General features: G+C 42.3%; 1 protein-coding gene across 1 annotated transcript; it reads left to right on the forward strand.

The window, feature by feature from the left end:
• Nucleotides 1-5201: 5201 nt before the first annotated feature.
• Nucleotides 5202-17629, forward strand: LOC145413849 (carboxypeptidase B-like). Its single transcript, XM_080283519.1, has 9 exons — nt 5202-5266; nt 7657-7869; nt 10342-10429; nt 11132-11233; nt 11770-11985; nt 12903-13038; nt 15026-15186; nt 16382-16466; nt 17454-17629. The coding sequence occupies exons 1-9, from the start codon at nt 5202-5204 to the stop codon at nt 17627-17629; spliced, it is 1242 nt and encodes a 413-aa protein (XP_080139645.1).
• Nucleotides 17630-18638: the final 1009 nt, after the last annotated feature.

Below are 18638 nucleotides of genomic sequence, written 5' to 3' on the forward strand. Positions count from 1 at the left end.
AAATGTCAGGACCAACAATCCTAGCCCCGGGCTCCTACGCTCGTCATGGGGCAACATAGGATTGGATGATGGATGGATGGATGGATGAATTATTATTATTATCATTAACATCATTTTAAATACTTCCATTATATTATTCTGCCGATAAATATTATCCCAGATAATAAACTAACATTTCCCTTAAGAACAGCGAATGGAGGAAGTTATTTGGGTATGTGAATATTTTCACAACCAACAGTTAATGTAATATAAAGATTCATCATTCTGAAATTTAAATAGATGTGTGGATAAGCCACTGCACGATGTCTGACTGTCTGCGTGGGGCTGGGAGCAGGGATGGCCACTGGCAGGTGTCTGTGTTAGAGATATGAAGGATAATGCAAAGAAAACATATGAAAGTTATTTGATACAGGATCCAGCTCCCTTACACACTGATCCCATTCCCCAGCAGTAGGCAGTGTTTTGAAATTCGCGCGTAAGCTGATCGCGTATTGGCAACTTTAAACACGGACAGGGAATGAGAAGCACTTTAAGACCATATTCATTGATTATAATGAAGTCATGATGAAGTTCTCTCCCCACCACAGGATAATCTCACCCGTGCTCATAACTTCCAACATTGTCAACGACGAATCCTACATTAGTTGGTTCATAAAAGTTTGGAAGTATATTGAGAAGGAAAAAAAAATGGCGTGTGTTATCTGCAAACCACGTATATGCAAACAAAAGGCAGAAGTGTCAGGTTCCTTAAGCTCTACATAACTCAGTGATGTTAAGTGTCACTAGCTGCATAGGAATGAATTCGTCTTCTCATAGTGGTGCTGTAAGAGGCGGGAAAGTGAGAGGTGGAAACCATGCAAGTCAGAGGTAGGACTGTCTGCCTGTGCACAAGTGGGGGTAAGCGTGGCCTGAGTAGTGTTGGCACGATGATACTTTTATTCCGTCCAGGACAAGGTATATCTAATAAATGTTTTCCGAATCAAAAGACATACCGCGTGGACATGTAATTTGTTGGACAAAACGTTGCATCATTTTATTTACTTATTGTATAACATTACCATCCTACGCTCCTCATGGGGCAATATAGGATTGGATGATGGATGACGATGATGATAACTTTACCTCCTAATCCTCTTTACCCTTAGTCACCACACTCCTCTTCCCTACCTCCCTCCCTCTTATTCAACATCCTTTCCTCCTTACCTCCCTCCCTCTTGTTCAACATCCTCCCCTCCCTAACTCCCTCTCTCTTGTTCAACATCCTCCCCTCCCTCCCTCTTGTTCAACTTCCTCCCCTCCCTACCCTCCCTATGCTCCAAATCCTGACGTCTGAAGCACCTGTGGTTCACTCCCTGTGAAGATGGGCGCTTGCAACGCTGTCTGTACTAGCCAGAACTGTGGCCGACTTTACCTATAGCATGTCCCTACAAGAGCAGCTGCTTACCTGTTGTCGACGGATCTGTTCGGTCAAACAGACCGAGAATAAGCAACAACAACAACAATAACAACAACATTAATAAGCACTAATAGTACAATATCTGTCCTGAGTGAGAGAGAAGGAGCATGTAATTTATTCAATATGGACCGTGGACATTAGTGCCAAGATAGTGACACATGAAGGAGTGTGTCATGTAATAGGACTGCTAGGTCTTGAGGAACGAACTCTGAAATCGATGACTATAATAAAAAAATAAATAAATAAAAAATTCATAAAGTCTGCTATGAGGTGAGTGTCCAGTGATGGTGTGGAGGCGGGAAGGGTGAGGCACTAAAACTGTGAGTCATGGCAGTGAGGGCGTTAACCTGTCTCAAGATATAACAAACCGAGGCTGAGATTCGCCACCTGTTGACTGCTGTTATCAAGGTGGATTTTTGCAGGAAGCACAAGGGAAGGAGATTGCTGAATCTTCCCATGGTTATTGTTCGTCATGAAAAAAGAAACGTGCGTGCAGCTGTTGATTTTCCCGCCTGCAGGTCATTGTACTGAGACGCGTAGACACAGCAGGGCAATCTCATTTTCGATCCCCCCCTCCCCACCCGGAAACTGCCTCCCCAAGTGTCACTGACCGAGACGCCCTTGGCAACCGATTGCCTCGAGAGGCAGGTGAAGAAACATGATGGGTATTCCGTTGCACTGTTGGGGTTTCTTCACGACGTGACAAAGCCGAAACAAAGGTGACCCCAGTGTGGATAAAGAGTCCCCTCATACTGTCCATTTCCTCTGATGAAAGCCTCTCACGGGATTGGACCGACAGGATCTCATTGTCAAATTTATGTGGGTCATTCTGAGTTGAGGAAACTGGGTAAGCCCAAGGCAGTTGACACAAGAGGGTGGTGGTGTGGGTTTAGGCAATCCATCTCACCATGAGAATCACCACCACAGCTGATATACACTTGTGGGACATCCAGCAGTTTTTGACAATAGGACCGGCTGACATGCCCTAATCTTTGGCCATGGAAACACCTCGTAGTCTTTAGCACGTAGGCTATGACCCGACGACGGTGCCAAGCTGCCACGAGGGCATCGAGCAATGTCAACCGGTCAAATGTCATAATTAATGGAAGTGTGTCTGGCATGACTCCGTCTCCGTTGTTCTTGGTCCTCTCAACTTTCATAATCCTATGGTTAGCCAGCTACCCCAAGAGGTCCAACTCCGTGTACCTGTGGAAATTCTTGAGAAGAGTACTCCTCGAGTCTGGCTCAGTGTGGTGTGACGGGTGACGTACACTTGTTTGGAAGCAAAAGCTTTGATGGCCTGGACGTGGGAGCTTTCATCTGCATCCCTGCCCTCAACGAGGTGAAATCCATCTGCCTATGGGACAAACACTGCAGATGAACCAAAAGCCTTGAGCAGGTCCGTCTTTAGAAGCATTCTGGACCCTGAAGGAAATACATTCAGCCAGCTTCAGTACAAGAATGTTCTCGCAATGATCAGGTAAAAAGACGCCAGGCTTGGTCTTAGTGGTGGCACTGAAAGTTTTCTTGGAGGGCTTAGGACATCTCTCTCGAAAACTCCCCTTACCCTTGGTTCAGCTGGGTAGATAGTGCATAAGACTATGGTCGACACACTGTCCAGCACTCCATGTCTTCTGGCGGCTCCAGAGATGGGAAAGAGGTATTAGAAAGTCCAATAGACTGGCAAGGTTCGTCAACAGTAGAATGTGGGTCTCCTGGAGTGGCCAGGGTCTGGAGGAGAAGTGTGGCCTGTTGATGACGACTCGGTGGTCTGACCACACGCCACACGAAGACCAGATTGGCGGCCAATTTGAAATTCTTGTCTTAAATATAGTTCTTTCACCATAACTTGACCAAAATTTTTGTCTGTTTGTGGTTAACTTCACGTAGCTCAACGACGGAAAAAGACAATGCTACTTCCCTATATCCTTTCCATAGCACCATCTCGTGAGTGGCATCATATGGTCATGTGGCAGTGTTAATTTACTGCTACAACACAGCGTTCATGATGTTAAGTTAAAATGAAGAGACCATAACAAGTGGATTCTCACTGGCCTCGTAGCACCTCTTCCTCAGTGATTCATTTTGCATATTACACATTTACATTGTTTTATATGTTACTAATACCTTTACTGACTATCGACATCAGTAATAAACTACAGGATATGGAGGTGTAATGTGCAAAATATATCGCCACGGATGATGCCTTACAAAATATCTTTATCCAGTCAGAACACGACCCTTGATTTGTTGTTGCAGGCAGAATAAGTGATGGAAAGAAGTTGCATCTGCATCCCTTAGCCTTGCTGCAAAAGCATGTATGAGTTACGACAGGGAAATGACTGGATTTGTCTGTTTAATTAGCAAACCTAAATTCAAACAAGGGCAGACAAGGGTAACTGTGGCACGCAGGCTGTATGCTGCCCTGGTGCACCCTTCCTACGGCCAACCGAACCGTGAAATACATGAATATTCACCTGGACTAAAGAATGTCAGTAATTGAACGTTTTTCTTGCTGATGTACCAGATATGGTTCTCTGAGCAGTTATAAGTACGTTTGCTACGACTCTGTAAATTTGGCAATGAATCGGTGCGCCTATATTATTAAGTCCATTGATAATACCAAAAATATTATGATCTATCTTTATGTTTCATGTTTTTTCTTGTATTTTTGTTATTTAGGAAATATATTGGTCATCCTTAATGTTTGGATGGAGTAGCGTGGAACATCAAATATTCCTCCAAATGTTGACGGGCTTCTCAAAGATATGCAAACCCAAGAGTCTCATACATAAACAGTAACACTGATTGAAGTGGAATACATCTTCATTCCCTCTGTTACTTGACGTACGAATTATGGGGAAGTAAAGGTCAGTTATTTGTGTATCTTTCCATAACAGTTGATCATGTAGCAACAATATTCGATTCACAATGCAAGGATAAGATTTCGTTTCCAGTGCATCGCGGTGCCAGTAAAAATGTTCAGTAATACAACATATGGCATCGACCATCACGTATTATTACTTGTATGGATTTGTATTGTGTTACTGTAATACTTACTAAAATAAACGCCAACAAACTCGTATTAACATGCATGTATTAAGTAGCAAAAAAATATCTTTTGATTTTCTCCAAGAGGACAGTGACCGGCGGATGGATACCAAAATCATACTTCGGACACAAGACTTAGAAAGGTTACCAAGGCCTGCTGTACGGGGCTTAGGTTTTATTTTACAGTAAGGACAAGCAAAGGACTTTACAGGACTTTCCCAGGCTACTTTTCCATCCTTCAAAAAACGCAGCTTAGTTACGACCTGGAAATGATCTTAAGTTTGATTCCAAGTCAGCAGTGACTTAAGTAAACAAGTAACATTCGATTTTAGTGTCTGTCGTTGGAAAAGACAAATGTTTTCTACAAAAATCCAGCATCTGAAAGAAAGTCACCCTGATTAAGGCCACTGAACCTTTCCCCCCACCCCCCACCCCTGGTCTATCCTCTTGCTTCACCCCTCCCCTCCACTCACTTCCTCATCCCACCTCTTGACCTTTAAACTATCCCATCCCCCCCCTTCCTCCTCCATCCCTCTCCCCTCATCTTTCCCTCCCCAATCCCCCTTTTCTCTAGCCTCTTCCTACCCTTCCCCTCCCCTCGTCACCTCACTCCCCCTCATCCTAACGCCTCCCCTCCCTGGTCGGTGTAATATATAAGGCTTGGGTGCAAGATGAATGTTACACTTCCTACAAGATGAGAATCACTGCACTACTGTTGTTGGCACTGACCGCCCTCACCTCCGCTGTATCCTACCATGGGTGAGACCACACTCTTCATTACTGTATACTTCCTTATGTATCAGGCTGATGTAGTCTTAACCTTATTGAATATTAACACACACACACACACACACACACACACACACACACACACACACACACACACACACACACAAACTGATAGCCAGATGTGGCTCAAGGAGTCTGGGAGCGCTTGGAGAAAGTCTGAAGAGGCCATCAATTGTAGACAGTAAATTAACTTAGTAATTGACTCATTATACTGTACATGCTTGATTTACTGTGTACAGAATTAATTTTTAATATACAGTCTATCTTTGTGACTACAAGAAGTAATATATTCGTATTGCCCCTTTAACCTATGCAAAAACTTGCTGGTTATTAACAGTTATATCACCATTACCACCACCATCATCGTCATCATCATCGTCATCATCATTCCGCCTCTTTTCTTAACAGTAGGTGGGGTGGGTTACGGTTCAGAAACGCCCGGGAACCTGGATGCATCTCGGAGGTACACCTTACACATGATGCACCATCATTACCTATCAAGCAGAGCAAATCAGAGGATTGTCAGGTTAAAAAGGGATACGAAACCCTTGTGATGCACTCCTTCGTAATCCAGTCAGCTCGATTCCGTGTCATATTCCGTCCCTTAACAGCCGCCTACCTCTCTTTCTTGGACACTCAATTCACCATCTCTAGCCAACTTCTTGACCTACCACAACTTTTCCCACCTTTAACCTTACTCACATATTCCATTTTCACCAAAATTTTGCAAAACTTCTCTCCACGTGACCATACCAACCAAGCACATTCTTCCCAGTTCAGTTGTCGACAAACCATTTTACTCCACATCATTCAAGAATCACATTATTTCTTAGCCTATCCACTCTATACACACTCCACAAACATTTTTCAGTAACCCCAACTCACCGCATTAACTCCTGTCTTCAGTTTCCTGGCACATCAGTCTCGCATCCATAAGTTAACGTGGGTACGATATCTCCTTCATGCCGTACTCAGGTATCTGGTATCAGGGCCTTCAGAGCACCAGCCAATATTCCTCCCTGTGCCTCGCCAGCTTCCCCTTCTTTTGCACATTACCATCACTTTCTCTCATTGCAACCATGTACTTAAACTTTCTCACTAATTTATGTCTTTTTCCATTGATGATATAGGTCATCTTCTCTCTCAACAACCGCCACTCTACTCCTTATCTACATGTACTAACAAAGCACGATGCTCACAGTCACCAACAAAACTCTGCATGCCTGAAGGTTATTGTTCACTCTTCTCGCAAATAGCACAATATCATCTGCATACATCAGGTGTGTGATACTCCAATCTGCACCTTTCATTAGTACACTCCTGACTCTCTCCATAACTCCAGTTTTTAGATCTCTCATATCCACATCTATATACACATTGAACAGAATTGGTGATATCACACATCCTTGTTAAACTCGACCATTGCTATGAAACCACTCGCTTTGACAACCACGTACCGTATACTCTGACACAAGCTTCACTACCATCATTAACAACTCTTAAGCTTATAATCGTTGACTTTCATATCTATATCCTGCTCTCTATCATCTTTAAATGTTGACAGTTTCCAACATGACTTATTATACAATCTGTTATTTTAACCATACGACTATTAGCACTTCAGTATACAGCGCCACGTTGATAATGATTTCAAGCATTCTGATGTCAGTAAAGCCTATGTTATATATATATATATATATATATATATATATATATATATATATATATATATATATATATATATATATATATATATATATATATATATATGCTGTATACACATGCGTCGACCTTATAATGATTTCGACCCTGATAGATCCCAGTACGCTACGTGACACAATATCAAACCGCGCAACAAGGATGATACAAAGCATCATTCCTATGTTTCTAACACTGTAAATATTCCTGCTGCCTGTATGGCAACACAGCAACTGGGCTAGATACTGATTCTAATTTGGAGTCTAAATCTTTAGCACCATACTAAACACTGTTTGAATACAAATGTGATAAGTATTTTTAAGTGCTCATTGATGTTACAGTCACTAAATCTGAACACTGTGACGATTTTAGTATGAAATGCAAATACGATTCAAGCATACCATCCCTACTGAAACAACGCTGGCAGCATTGGTCCCTCCATAACCATCTGCCACAGAGGTCGAGTACTTTTTTGGGTCACTGTACAATGTTGTGAATGTGAGATGCTGCATATCCCGTATATGTACGTGTATGTGCGATATCAGGTACAAGATTGTGTGTAATGCCACATTTCATGGTTGACGTGCAGGTGTTGCACGATGTAGTGCAGCGGTTGCAGTTGCAACAGTAAATGTACATGTACATCTATGTGTGTGTTTCAGGTACCAGGTTGTGAGTGTAACCCCACATACAACAGCTCAGGCGCAGGTGTTGCAGGAAGCAGTGCAGCAGTTGCAGCTGCAACAGTGGACTGAACCTCATGGCCTGGGAGTCCCTGTCGACGTCATGGTTCCTCCCAGCCTCGTTGAAGTCTTCCTAAGTGGACTCCAAGCCAAACACATCCCAGTCCAAGTCAAAATCACCGACGTACAGGCGTGAGTCCAATGTTGTCACACTAACTGCACTATTGTTGAATGTTGTCACACTCACTGAATATTGTCCGGTGTTGTCACACTCGCTGCAATATTGTCCAATGTTGTCACACTCACTGCACTATTGTCCAATGTTGTCACACTCACTGCACTATTGTCCAATGTTGACACATTCACTGCACTATTATCAATGCTGTCACACTCACTGAACTATTATCCAATGTTGTCACACTCACTGTACTATTGTCCAATGTTGTCACACGCACTACACTATTGTCCAGTGTTGTCACACTCACTGCACTATTGTCCAATGTTGTCATACTCACTGCACTATTGTCCAATGTTGTCACACTCACTGCACTATTGTCCAGTGTTGTCACACTCACTGCACTATTGTCCAATGTTGTCATACTCTCTGCACTATTGTCCAGTGTTGTCACACTCACTGCACTATTGTCCAGTGTTGTCACACTCACTGCACTATTGTCCAGTGTTGTCACACTCACTGCACTATTGTCCAGTGTTGTCACACTCACTGCACTATTGTCCAATGTTGTCACACTCACTGCACTATTGTCCAATGTTGTCACACTCACTGCACTATTGTCCAATGTTGTCACACTCACTGCACTATTGTCCAATGTTGTCACACTCACTGCACTATTGTCCAGTGTTGTCACACTCACTGCACTATTGTCCAATGTTGTCACACTCACTGCACTATTGTCCAGTGTTGTCACACTCACTGCACTATTGTCCAATGTTGTCACACTCACTGCACTATTGTCCAATGTTGTCACGCTCACTGCACTATTGTTCAGTGTTGTCACACTCACTGCACTATTGTCCAATGTTGTCACACTCACTACACTATTGTCCAGTGTTGTCACACTCACTGCACTATTGTCCAGTGTTGTCACACTCACTGCACTATTGTCCAGTGTTGTCACACTCACTGCACTATTGTCCAATGTTGTCACACTCACTGCACTATTGTCCAATGTTGTCACACTCACTGCACTATTGTCCAATGTTGTCACACTCACTGCACTATTGTCCAGTGTTGTCACACTCACTGCACTATTGTCCAATGTTGTCACACTCACTGCACTATTGTCCAGTGTTGTCACACTCACTGCACTATTGTCCAGTGTTGTGACACTCACTGCACTGTTGTCCAATGTTGTCACACTCACTGCACTATTGTCCAATGTTGTCACACTCACTGCACTATTGTCCAATGTTGTCACACTCACTGCACTATTGTCCAGTGTTGTCACACTCACTGCACTGTTGTCCAGTGTTGTCACACTCACTGCACTATTGTCCAATGTTGTCACACTCACTGCACTGTTGTCCAATGTTGTCACACTCACTGCACTAGTGACTCCTCTTGTTCCTAACATAGCGGACTTCATAATTGTATAGCAATTTCCTATACCTGCCCCTCCTTAATACTCTCGTGTGTTATTGTATATTGTCTATCGACATACAATAGTTTGCATCAGGAAAATAAATGTATATGAAGATTAAGTATGCAAACTCAATCGCTGAAGAGGAAGTGTTAAGAAATCATAGTCAACAAGAGTTCTGCCACAGTCATTGCAGCTGTGCTAAAGAGGGATGTTGCATGACCAGTAAACATAAGTCACAAACAGCCAGGCATGAGTCAATCACCATCATCGTCATTGCCTCATCTAGTTGCCCAAATTAACCCGAGGCGGGACGATGCGTCTCTCTCTCTCTCTCTCTCTCTCTCTCTCTCTCTCTCCAAAGGTCGTTAAGTTAAATTGCATTTGGTTGAGGACGTTACTAGCACCTCGTCTTTAACAATTCTGTTTCTGCATGTGACAACTTAACACTTTCTACTTTGCTGTTCATGCAATCTATGTTATTATAAAAGATACAGATAACACACGAGAGAATGTTCGCCCGTAATAATGGAAGATAATTCACAAGGGAGAAGGTGTTACGACTACTCATAAACCCCTGACGCTCGAGGATGTATTTGACGCGGTTTTGGGGGGTTCTAGCCAAACCCTGTAATTCCACAAACATTTCTTCAGCAGACAAAAATCGTCTATATGTAGCAGGAGTATTACGAGAAAGAGTAACATAAGAATAATATGAGAGTAATATGAAAATGAGAAATATGAAGAAAAACAATATGAAAAAAGAGCAATATGCAAAAGAGTGATATGAAAGACAGTTACATGAAAAAGAGTGATATGAGTGGAGGGTTATTCTAACGTGTGTTGAAGGATGATAAAGTGTTTATGTCAGGTGGTTGGAGTGTGTAGAGTTTAGTCCGTAATGGCTGTTATGTTTAATGGTGGAGTGTGTAGTTACTGAAGGTGGTTGGAGTGTGTAGAGTGTAGTGTGTAATGGCTGTTATGTGTAATGGTGGAGTGTGTAGTTACTGATAGTTGTTGGAGTGTGTAGTGTGGATGATATAATTGAGTGTTGTGTGTCCAGGATCATCGATGAGCAAGCAGCCAAAAGGCCCGTCAGGAAGTCGCTGCCCCGCACCTTTGACCACAACAATTACAACAGCCTGGAAGAGGTGAGTCCCTATGCCATATAATATCATGATGCAGTGTGGTAATATTAAGTGCTGACTCCACACATTTACTGTCGCTGATTCAATAGTAAGTGTTAGTCCCTACGCCATATAATATCATGGTGCAGTGTGGTAATATTAAGTGCTGACTCCACACATTTACTGTCGCTGATTCAATAGTAAGTGTTAGTCCCTACGCCATATAATATCATGGTGCAGTGTGGTAATATTAAGTGCTGACTCCACATATTTACTGTCGTTGATTCAATAGTAAGTGTTAGTCCCTACGGCATATAATATCACGGTGCAGTGTGGTAATATTAAGTGCTGACTCCACACATTTATAGTCAGTGATTCAATAATAAGTGTTAGTTCCTACGCCTTACATAATATCGTGGGCAGTCGCAAAATATTAAGTGTTGACTCCACACATTTACAGTCACACATTCAATACTAAGTAGTAAGATTCGTACTGAACCACCTGCCTTTTTTTTCCAATTTTTGTCAGGCGTTGGTGTATATTGTTTATAATATAAATGAACAAATTGGACTTCATCATTCATAATCATTGTACTGGTAATACATGGGTTGCCATGATACCTGCTGGATAGGTCTCCAGTTGTTATTGCCTTCAAAGGACTGATAAATTTGATCGTGTATATTACATGATGCCAGTAGCCTCACTTGGTAACCTGGTGTTCACAGATCGAATCCATCCTTGAAGGTGTTGAGGAGGAATTCCCTTCACTGGTGACCATTTCTTCTGCCGGCACCACCTACGAGGGCAGAGAGATACTTGTGGCTCAGGTAACTGTATATTCATTATTGTACATTTAGGATTGTGTTCCATTATATCTCCTTTTACATAAACTTAGTACAAGACACTAGGAGAAATTGACAAGTCCTTGTGGTGAAGGTAACTCGCTGTTCTTTACTACAATTGCCTCGTCTGTGTAAAAAGATGAAAAACGTCTAAAGAATTTTACGTCATTGTCAATAAAGCTCTTGCCATCTATTGTTGAACATTTATATCGATGATCATTTCAGCAATAGATAAATAAAATCTGTACACTCCTGTTGCCTCCATCCATGGTGTCATGTGCTTGGCTAACGAATGGCTGCGAGACATGCGTCCAATGAACCCATTAAGGTAACTTGCCGTCAGATAAGACAATACTGAACACATCTTTCAGCGGTTGACTAGAACTCAGTGCACAGCGTGAGTGACGGCAAACAGCAAAGTTCCAGACATGAACCCGGCTTAAAACACAGTGAAAACTCTCCTTTAAAACTACTGGTTACTCGAGTAGGTAATTACATGTCTGGTACACTAACACTTTCAGGTGTCAAGTGACGGCGGTGAGACAAGACCGGTGATCTGGATAGACTGTGGCATCCACGCCCGTGAATGGATCTCTCCAGCCGTCTGCCAATACATCCTGGACGAGCTGACTTCCGGCTACGGCACCAAGAGTGAAATCACAGAACTCCTTGACACATACGACTTCCACATCATACCCGTTGTCAACCCCGATGGCTACGAATATTCCTGGAACAGCGTAAGTCAAACCCTATCCATATTTCACAACCCCTGTCATTTTGGTTACTATTTTGATTATGACGATGATGTTTGTAATAATATAAAAATCTTATGCTGATTAATCACTTCTAATTCTTAAATGTTTTGTAAAATCATTACTCAGACTCGTTGTAGGATGTTCACCAAGCGACCTTTACGAAGTCCTCTTTTGCAACTTCTGTTCTTAGTAAATGTATTATTTGTATGGTAGAGGAACAATACCAATTGATAGAAGTTGCAAGACCCACAGGATAGAATGTCATAGCTTCTCTTACTGTAGATTCCGTGCAGAATTCCGTCTACCTAGTGTTTTTTGTTGTTAGGCAGCGTGCCAACAAAACACGCCAGTGTTATGATCGCCTGGTTAACACTTACTTTATGGGATTTCTTTTTTTGGCGGTTTTCTCTTTTCACAAATCTTTTGAAATCCTTTGTGGGTTGATTTGATGATGTAGGTTGTCGGAAAGGATTTTTTAGATATGAAACTAATCTCTTCTACCTTAACAAAAATATAACGTATAGGCTACAGTTTGTATTATTTCGTCATGCGTAGCAACAATGGTTCACATTAATAAAACACCCTGTATCTTTCACAATATATCTAAGGAGGCGCTAGATGAGGCTTATTTAATGTCTGAAAACATATTTGCGACCACTTACAACGTCAAATAATCCCACAAAGGACAAAAAAAAAAGAACTGAAGCGAAAAAAGTCGAACAATTGGAGCCCGTTGAGTATATCGCTTCATTAACCGTTTCGATTAGCAAAAACAGCTAACATGTTAGCCAAAAATGGCCACTGCAATAAGGCCTGTGGCTATACACAGGTAGATGGAATAACTCTGGTGCAGTTGACAGGTATAAATCTAATCCCTCTGCTTCTTCCTCCTCGCACAGGACCGGCTGTGGCGCAAAAATCGTGTGCCGCATGAAGGTGTCGTGGAATGTCATGGTGTCGATGTCAACCGCAACTTTGAGGTTGCCTTCGGTGAACCCGGAGCTTCTGATGAACCTTGTTCTGAGCTTTACCAAGGTGAGGGAGGTCAAGGGCCGTACTCTCCTATGCTTTTAGCAGAATCTCTTAATACCTTTCATTCCTAATGATGTATTTCGTATCAATGCATTTAATATTATTCAGTAGGTCATTTGTATTTTGCTACATGGACATAGTTTGCATACTGAAGTACTAGGCCTCAGGAAGTTGTGATGGGCAGCCTCCACACCTTACTGGGATGCAGCACCAAACATGAGGCTGTTACACCCACGCGCCAAGGGGTTCAGTGTTTGGTCACCTTTGTTCTTTTCTGTCTGTCTATCTGTATGTCTGTCTGTGAGCAAGATAATAAAAAACATTGTTGGCTGGCTTTACACCAAAACTGGCATAATGATTTAGGATAACAAGAGGAACAGGTGATTATTTTTTGGCCGACGGGGTCATACACAATAGGTCTGGGTGAACTCAGAATTTTGATCCGATTAAAAAAAAAACTTGGTGGAAAGGCTACGGATGAGAAATGGTGAAGTGAGTAGATTTTGAGAACAACTGGTCATCAGTAAAGGTGACAAGGCAAAGCGAAATGTTAGGCCTCTTAACTCAGATCTGATTCGGTTTTGACCAAACTTGGTGGAAGGGCTTAAGGTTGAGAGATGATTAAATTACTTTATTCTAAGAAATATACGTCAAAGGTCGAGGTCACTGGGTCAGGTCACCTTCAAACACTTTGTATCTGATTGAAACCAAACTTGGTGGATCTGTTAATGATGATCAGGTAAGTGATTCGAATTTGAAAATAGTCATAGGTCAAGGGCACAGGGCAGGGTCAAACGTTGGATCTTTCTATTCACCTGAAGAATTGGTGCGTGTCGCGTCCGAGCACGCTGCTCAAGTTTCAAACCACGTGACGAATCACACGAAGAACAGTAATCACAAGCGGGGAAGCTGCGTCAATTCATTACGTCTACACCAGTATTTGCCAACATGTTACCCAAACCATATTCCAAAACCACAGGTGGCCACTGATCGTGCGAACCAGCCTTTACACTGATGGTGGGGCGCGGGTGTGGCAACCTCTGACTGCTTCATCTTGTTTAGCAGGAAACAAAACAAATGGAACCGAACTACATTGCGCGTCTTTCTTTCCACCATCATCAAAAACAAATTAGTATTCATCCTCTTTCGTTAATATTTAAATCATCAGCATCAGTCACTAATAAAGCATTAGTTTTCTTTTATTTTTGTATTTTTCTCTTCTTATCGCTATTAAGGCCGTGATCTAAGTGAGAGGAGCCTTGGCAGCAACTCTTTCTGAGTAATTTATTTTGCATACACCTTAGCATACTCTGGACTGTTATTTACATTCCCAAACACAAACTCGATGTCCAACTGAGCAGGGAAGAATTTTGCATCTGTCCGTCTGTTTGTTGGCGTTGTAAAGGCTTTAATTCTGGCCTGATTTTGACGACTAGGGTGTCACGTGAATCCCCACAGGCTGATGATGTGCCCTTTTTTTAGTGGTCAACATCCTCAGGTCTATCACAAGGCAACAGTATATTAAAAAAAATTCAGGGCAATCAAATGGGTTTGCATGTGACGACCTAAATGCATCAGAGCCATGAGCACCCAACAACCCCCTTAGTGTACCAAGGACTATGAATGTTTTAGAGAGAGAGAGAGAGAGAGAGAGAGAGAGAGAGAGAGAGAGAGAGAGAGAGAGAGAGAGAGAGAGAGAGAGAGAGATAGTGTTTATGCTAAAGGAATAACTATGAAAGGATCACATAGTTTAACAGTGGCAGTAAAACCTGAGATAAACCCACAGCACCCAATCCACTACACATGACAAGGATGATATCAGATTAGGCACACTAGCACGGCATCAGGCAGCTAATATCGTGTTAATATCCACACTGTTTGCATCAGTAACACGCAAGGGTGTACAGAGTGGCTATGTGCAGAACAAATCGCTGAGGAAGAGGTGGTTGGTAATCATCAAAGTGGCCAAACACCCGTCTATCCCGTACAGGCCCGGAAGCGTTCTCGGAGGATGAGTCGAAGGCAGTGAGGGACGGTATTGAGGCCCTGGGCAGTCGCGTCACCGTGTTCTACAGTCTGCACTCCTACTCCCAGCACTGGATGACTCCCTACGGCTACACCGATGCCTTACCCGACGACTACGACGAAATGGTAATATATATCAATTATACTCGTCTCACTTTAACTTGGACTAAAATTGCCATCTCTCCACGATGCAGTGCTATGGAAAGAGTGTAGGGTAGCAGTATTGTCTTTTTGCTGCCACTGAACAATGTTAAATAAGATTTAAAAAAAAAAAAAAAGGATGAAAATGTGGACCAAGTTAAAGTGTGACCTGAGTAGGCCAACGTCATGGGTGTGAGTACAGGAGTAAGAGCAGTGGAAACAGGACTGGTAATAAATGTATGTTGCATGCGTTGATTGGATAGGGTAAGAGATCCACAGTGATTCATGAAAGATGTGGAGAATGGAAGTATGTTATTAATGGATTAGAAGTGTGTATGGTTGGTCAGTATGGTTATATGGAGAGAGCATCAAGTACACAGGATGGTGAAACGGGTAACTTTGTGTTTTATGAGGGAGGCATTGGTAGACAGGATGGTGAAACGGGTATACGTGAGTGAGTTTTATGGCAGAAGGGTTGGTAGGTCAAGCAGGTGGATGGATATGGTGTATGAGTGTGTCAGAAAGCACAGAATTAAACCTGGTGAAGAAAATGAATTGACAAGGGATCGCAATGGTTGGATGAAGGAAGTATGATATGCATTTTGCCTTTACATTCGACAAAATTGCTCCATTCCACAGGTGTATCTGATGTGCATCCAAAGGTAATGAGAGAGAGAGAGAGAGAGAGAGAGAGAGAGAGAGAGAGAGAGAGAGAGAGAGAGAGAGAGATCTGACTGAAGTGGAGGCAGAATTTCGAAGGGTTCACTGATAATTATGTGGTTCATTTCACTGTGCATTATGCTTGATAGTTCTCCTGCAATTGTCTTCTCAATCTGTGTGTCTGGATGATGACAAAATATCGTACTCATCCTTTCACTACAATGACGTATTTTGTGTATTATTATCACCAATGTCTAGCCATTTAACTCAGCTCTGACTTGGCCTAAAAATTGACATCTCTCCATTTTGACTGAATATCGTGTACGAGGACTAGATCGTCTTGAACACAATGCACATCACTGAACATTACTATGGAAAGGGTGTGCAGCCGTAGCATTTATTTTTTCTGCCACTGAGCTACGTAAAGCAAGCTACAAAAGGACAGAATTTTTGGCCAAGTTAAGGTGAAGGAGGTGTAGTGATGGTGGTGTCAGTACTCATACGGTGCCTGTGTTGTCAGATCCGTGTTGTTGAGGCGGGTGTGGAAGCGCTGGAGGACGTCTTTGGCACACCCTACACTTATGGCAGCGTCGCCAACACCATGTGTAAGTACTGGACTGCCATTTGTCTCCCGCCTGTATCACTATCAGTGTAGGAGTCTCTCCTAAACCTCTTTCTTAAGCATTTATCTTCCCTACCACACCTTACTACTGACTGCATGTTAACTTACCTTAGTGCCCTTAGTATCGGTGATAAACTCTCGCCTCGTGTGGAAACCCCTCTACAGCAGTATTTTATTCTTTGTTGTTGTTTTTTGAGATGACTGGTGGTGGCTTGAGTGTTGCTGGTCTGCATCTTGGCGGAACAGCAGCCAGTCTCGCTCTCCTACTGGTCATTCCCCGGTTTGTCAAGGCTTTTGAGCAGCAGCTGCCGCTTCCAATAATCGTCATTTTAACAATCTTTGGGCTCTGGACTGTACCCGATCCGCAAAGCAGTGGTTTGTTCGCCAGTCCACAGCCACGGTAACACGGCGGTCTTGCTGTATACCACTTAAATATCACAACACATATTCAGTATTAGTTGTTTCCTCGGGATTTGCCTGCCATAAATGAGTCATACAATTATGAAACTTAGTTCCTTTCATAAAATTGTCATTCTTTGTTAATGGTAACTCTTGTAGACTCTGGCCAATAATATTAAGGTGGCATATGTGAAAATAAACAATAACATTATTAAGGTGGGATATGGTGAAATAAGCCATGAGGGAGAGCGACTGGGCTTAAGGCGGTTGGAATATCCAATAAGCATACACTCTATAACTGCACGATGTAGTTCTTCCTGTAATAACAGATAAGACAGGGAATGTATTATAAACACCATATAACTGCACGATGTAGTTCTTCCTGTAAAAACAGATAAGACAGGGAATGTATTATAAACACCATATAACTGCACGATGTAGTTCTTCCTGTAAAAACAGATAAGACAGGGAATGTATTATAAACACCATATAACTGCACGATGTAGTTCTTCCTGTAAAAACAGATAAGACAGGGAATGTATTATAAACAAGTATGTGCATTGCACGGCAGATGTGACGTCTGGTGCCAGCTACGACTGGGCCTACGAAATTGCCAATATCCCGTACGTCAACACCATCCAGCTGCGGGACGAAGGCACCTGGGGCTTCCTACTCCCTGAAGAGGAGATCCTGCCCACAGCAGAGGAAACCTTCGCTGGTATCGTGGCTGCTGCTGCTGCCATCTAAACCCTTGGCCATTTAAATGCCGGTTATCAGTGTTACTTCCACACTGTTGTATTCTGGTTGGAAAAGGCACAGATATTACCCACAGGAGAGGAAACATTGGTTGGTGTCATGGCTACAACTAATCCTACATTAAGACAACGTATTGGTGTAACTCACTGCTGGTACTTTCAAACCAATTATTCAACTTAGCAAAGGTATAGATGACTTTTACCATTCGAAAAACCTCTCCATTGGAAAATAAAAGCATCTAGAAGCTAAAGCAAAGAAAAAGAAAAGGCAGACGTGATATTGGCCACATGAGTGTAATACGGTGCGGTTAATGCTGTCTTTCCATTCAATTATGTGACGTATTTTGGTGGTTTATTTTTTATCATTTTAGATTATTTTTTCAGCTTAGGGTGGAGTCTATAATTGAAGGACCAAATGAAGGCTATATCTGACCCCTTCACTTTGAAAAGTCTCCCAGAAAGGAAACACATCACCTGAGGGAACTGGGTCACTCTACTTTCAATCCTAATACCTTCACTTGATTATTGTCAGCTTAGGAGAGACATTGACAGTATTAGTTATAGCTTCTACCAGCCCCTCATAGTTACAGACCCTCCATTGAATAAAAAATTGTCAACAGGAAGTAATACATATAAAACAAGTCATCTCAGTAAATAAGATAAATCATTTACTGTACCGTCAACCAGATGGACTTCCACACTGTACCGGGCAATTGATTAAAGGAAATACACAATACTTAAAAAATACAGAACGTCTTTAATTTATTTTCCATTTTATCTATTTATTGATCTACTTATGTCTTGTCCTACATCAATCTGAACACGAGTCAAGAGCAAGAGTAGTGGAAATGGGTTATCTGGAAGCAGCGTGTGAAGTTACGTGGAGAGACAGACAGACAAATGAGGAAGTTCAGGAGCATTGTGATGTTGATGTGGATGTCCTGGAAAGTGTTAGTAGTTTCCTGAGATGGTCTGGCCATGTGGAAAGCATGGAGTATGAG

This window comes from Coenobita brevimanus, chromosome 12 (genome assembly GCF_032717465.1).
Source record: "Coenobita brevimanus isolate Jiangsu-jjx chromosome 12, ASM3271746v2, whole genome shotgun sequence".
Classification (NCBI taxonomy): domain Eukaryota; kingdom Metazoa; phylum Arthropoda; class Malacostraca; order Decapoda; family Coenobitidae; genus Coenobita; species Coenobita brevimanus.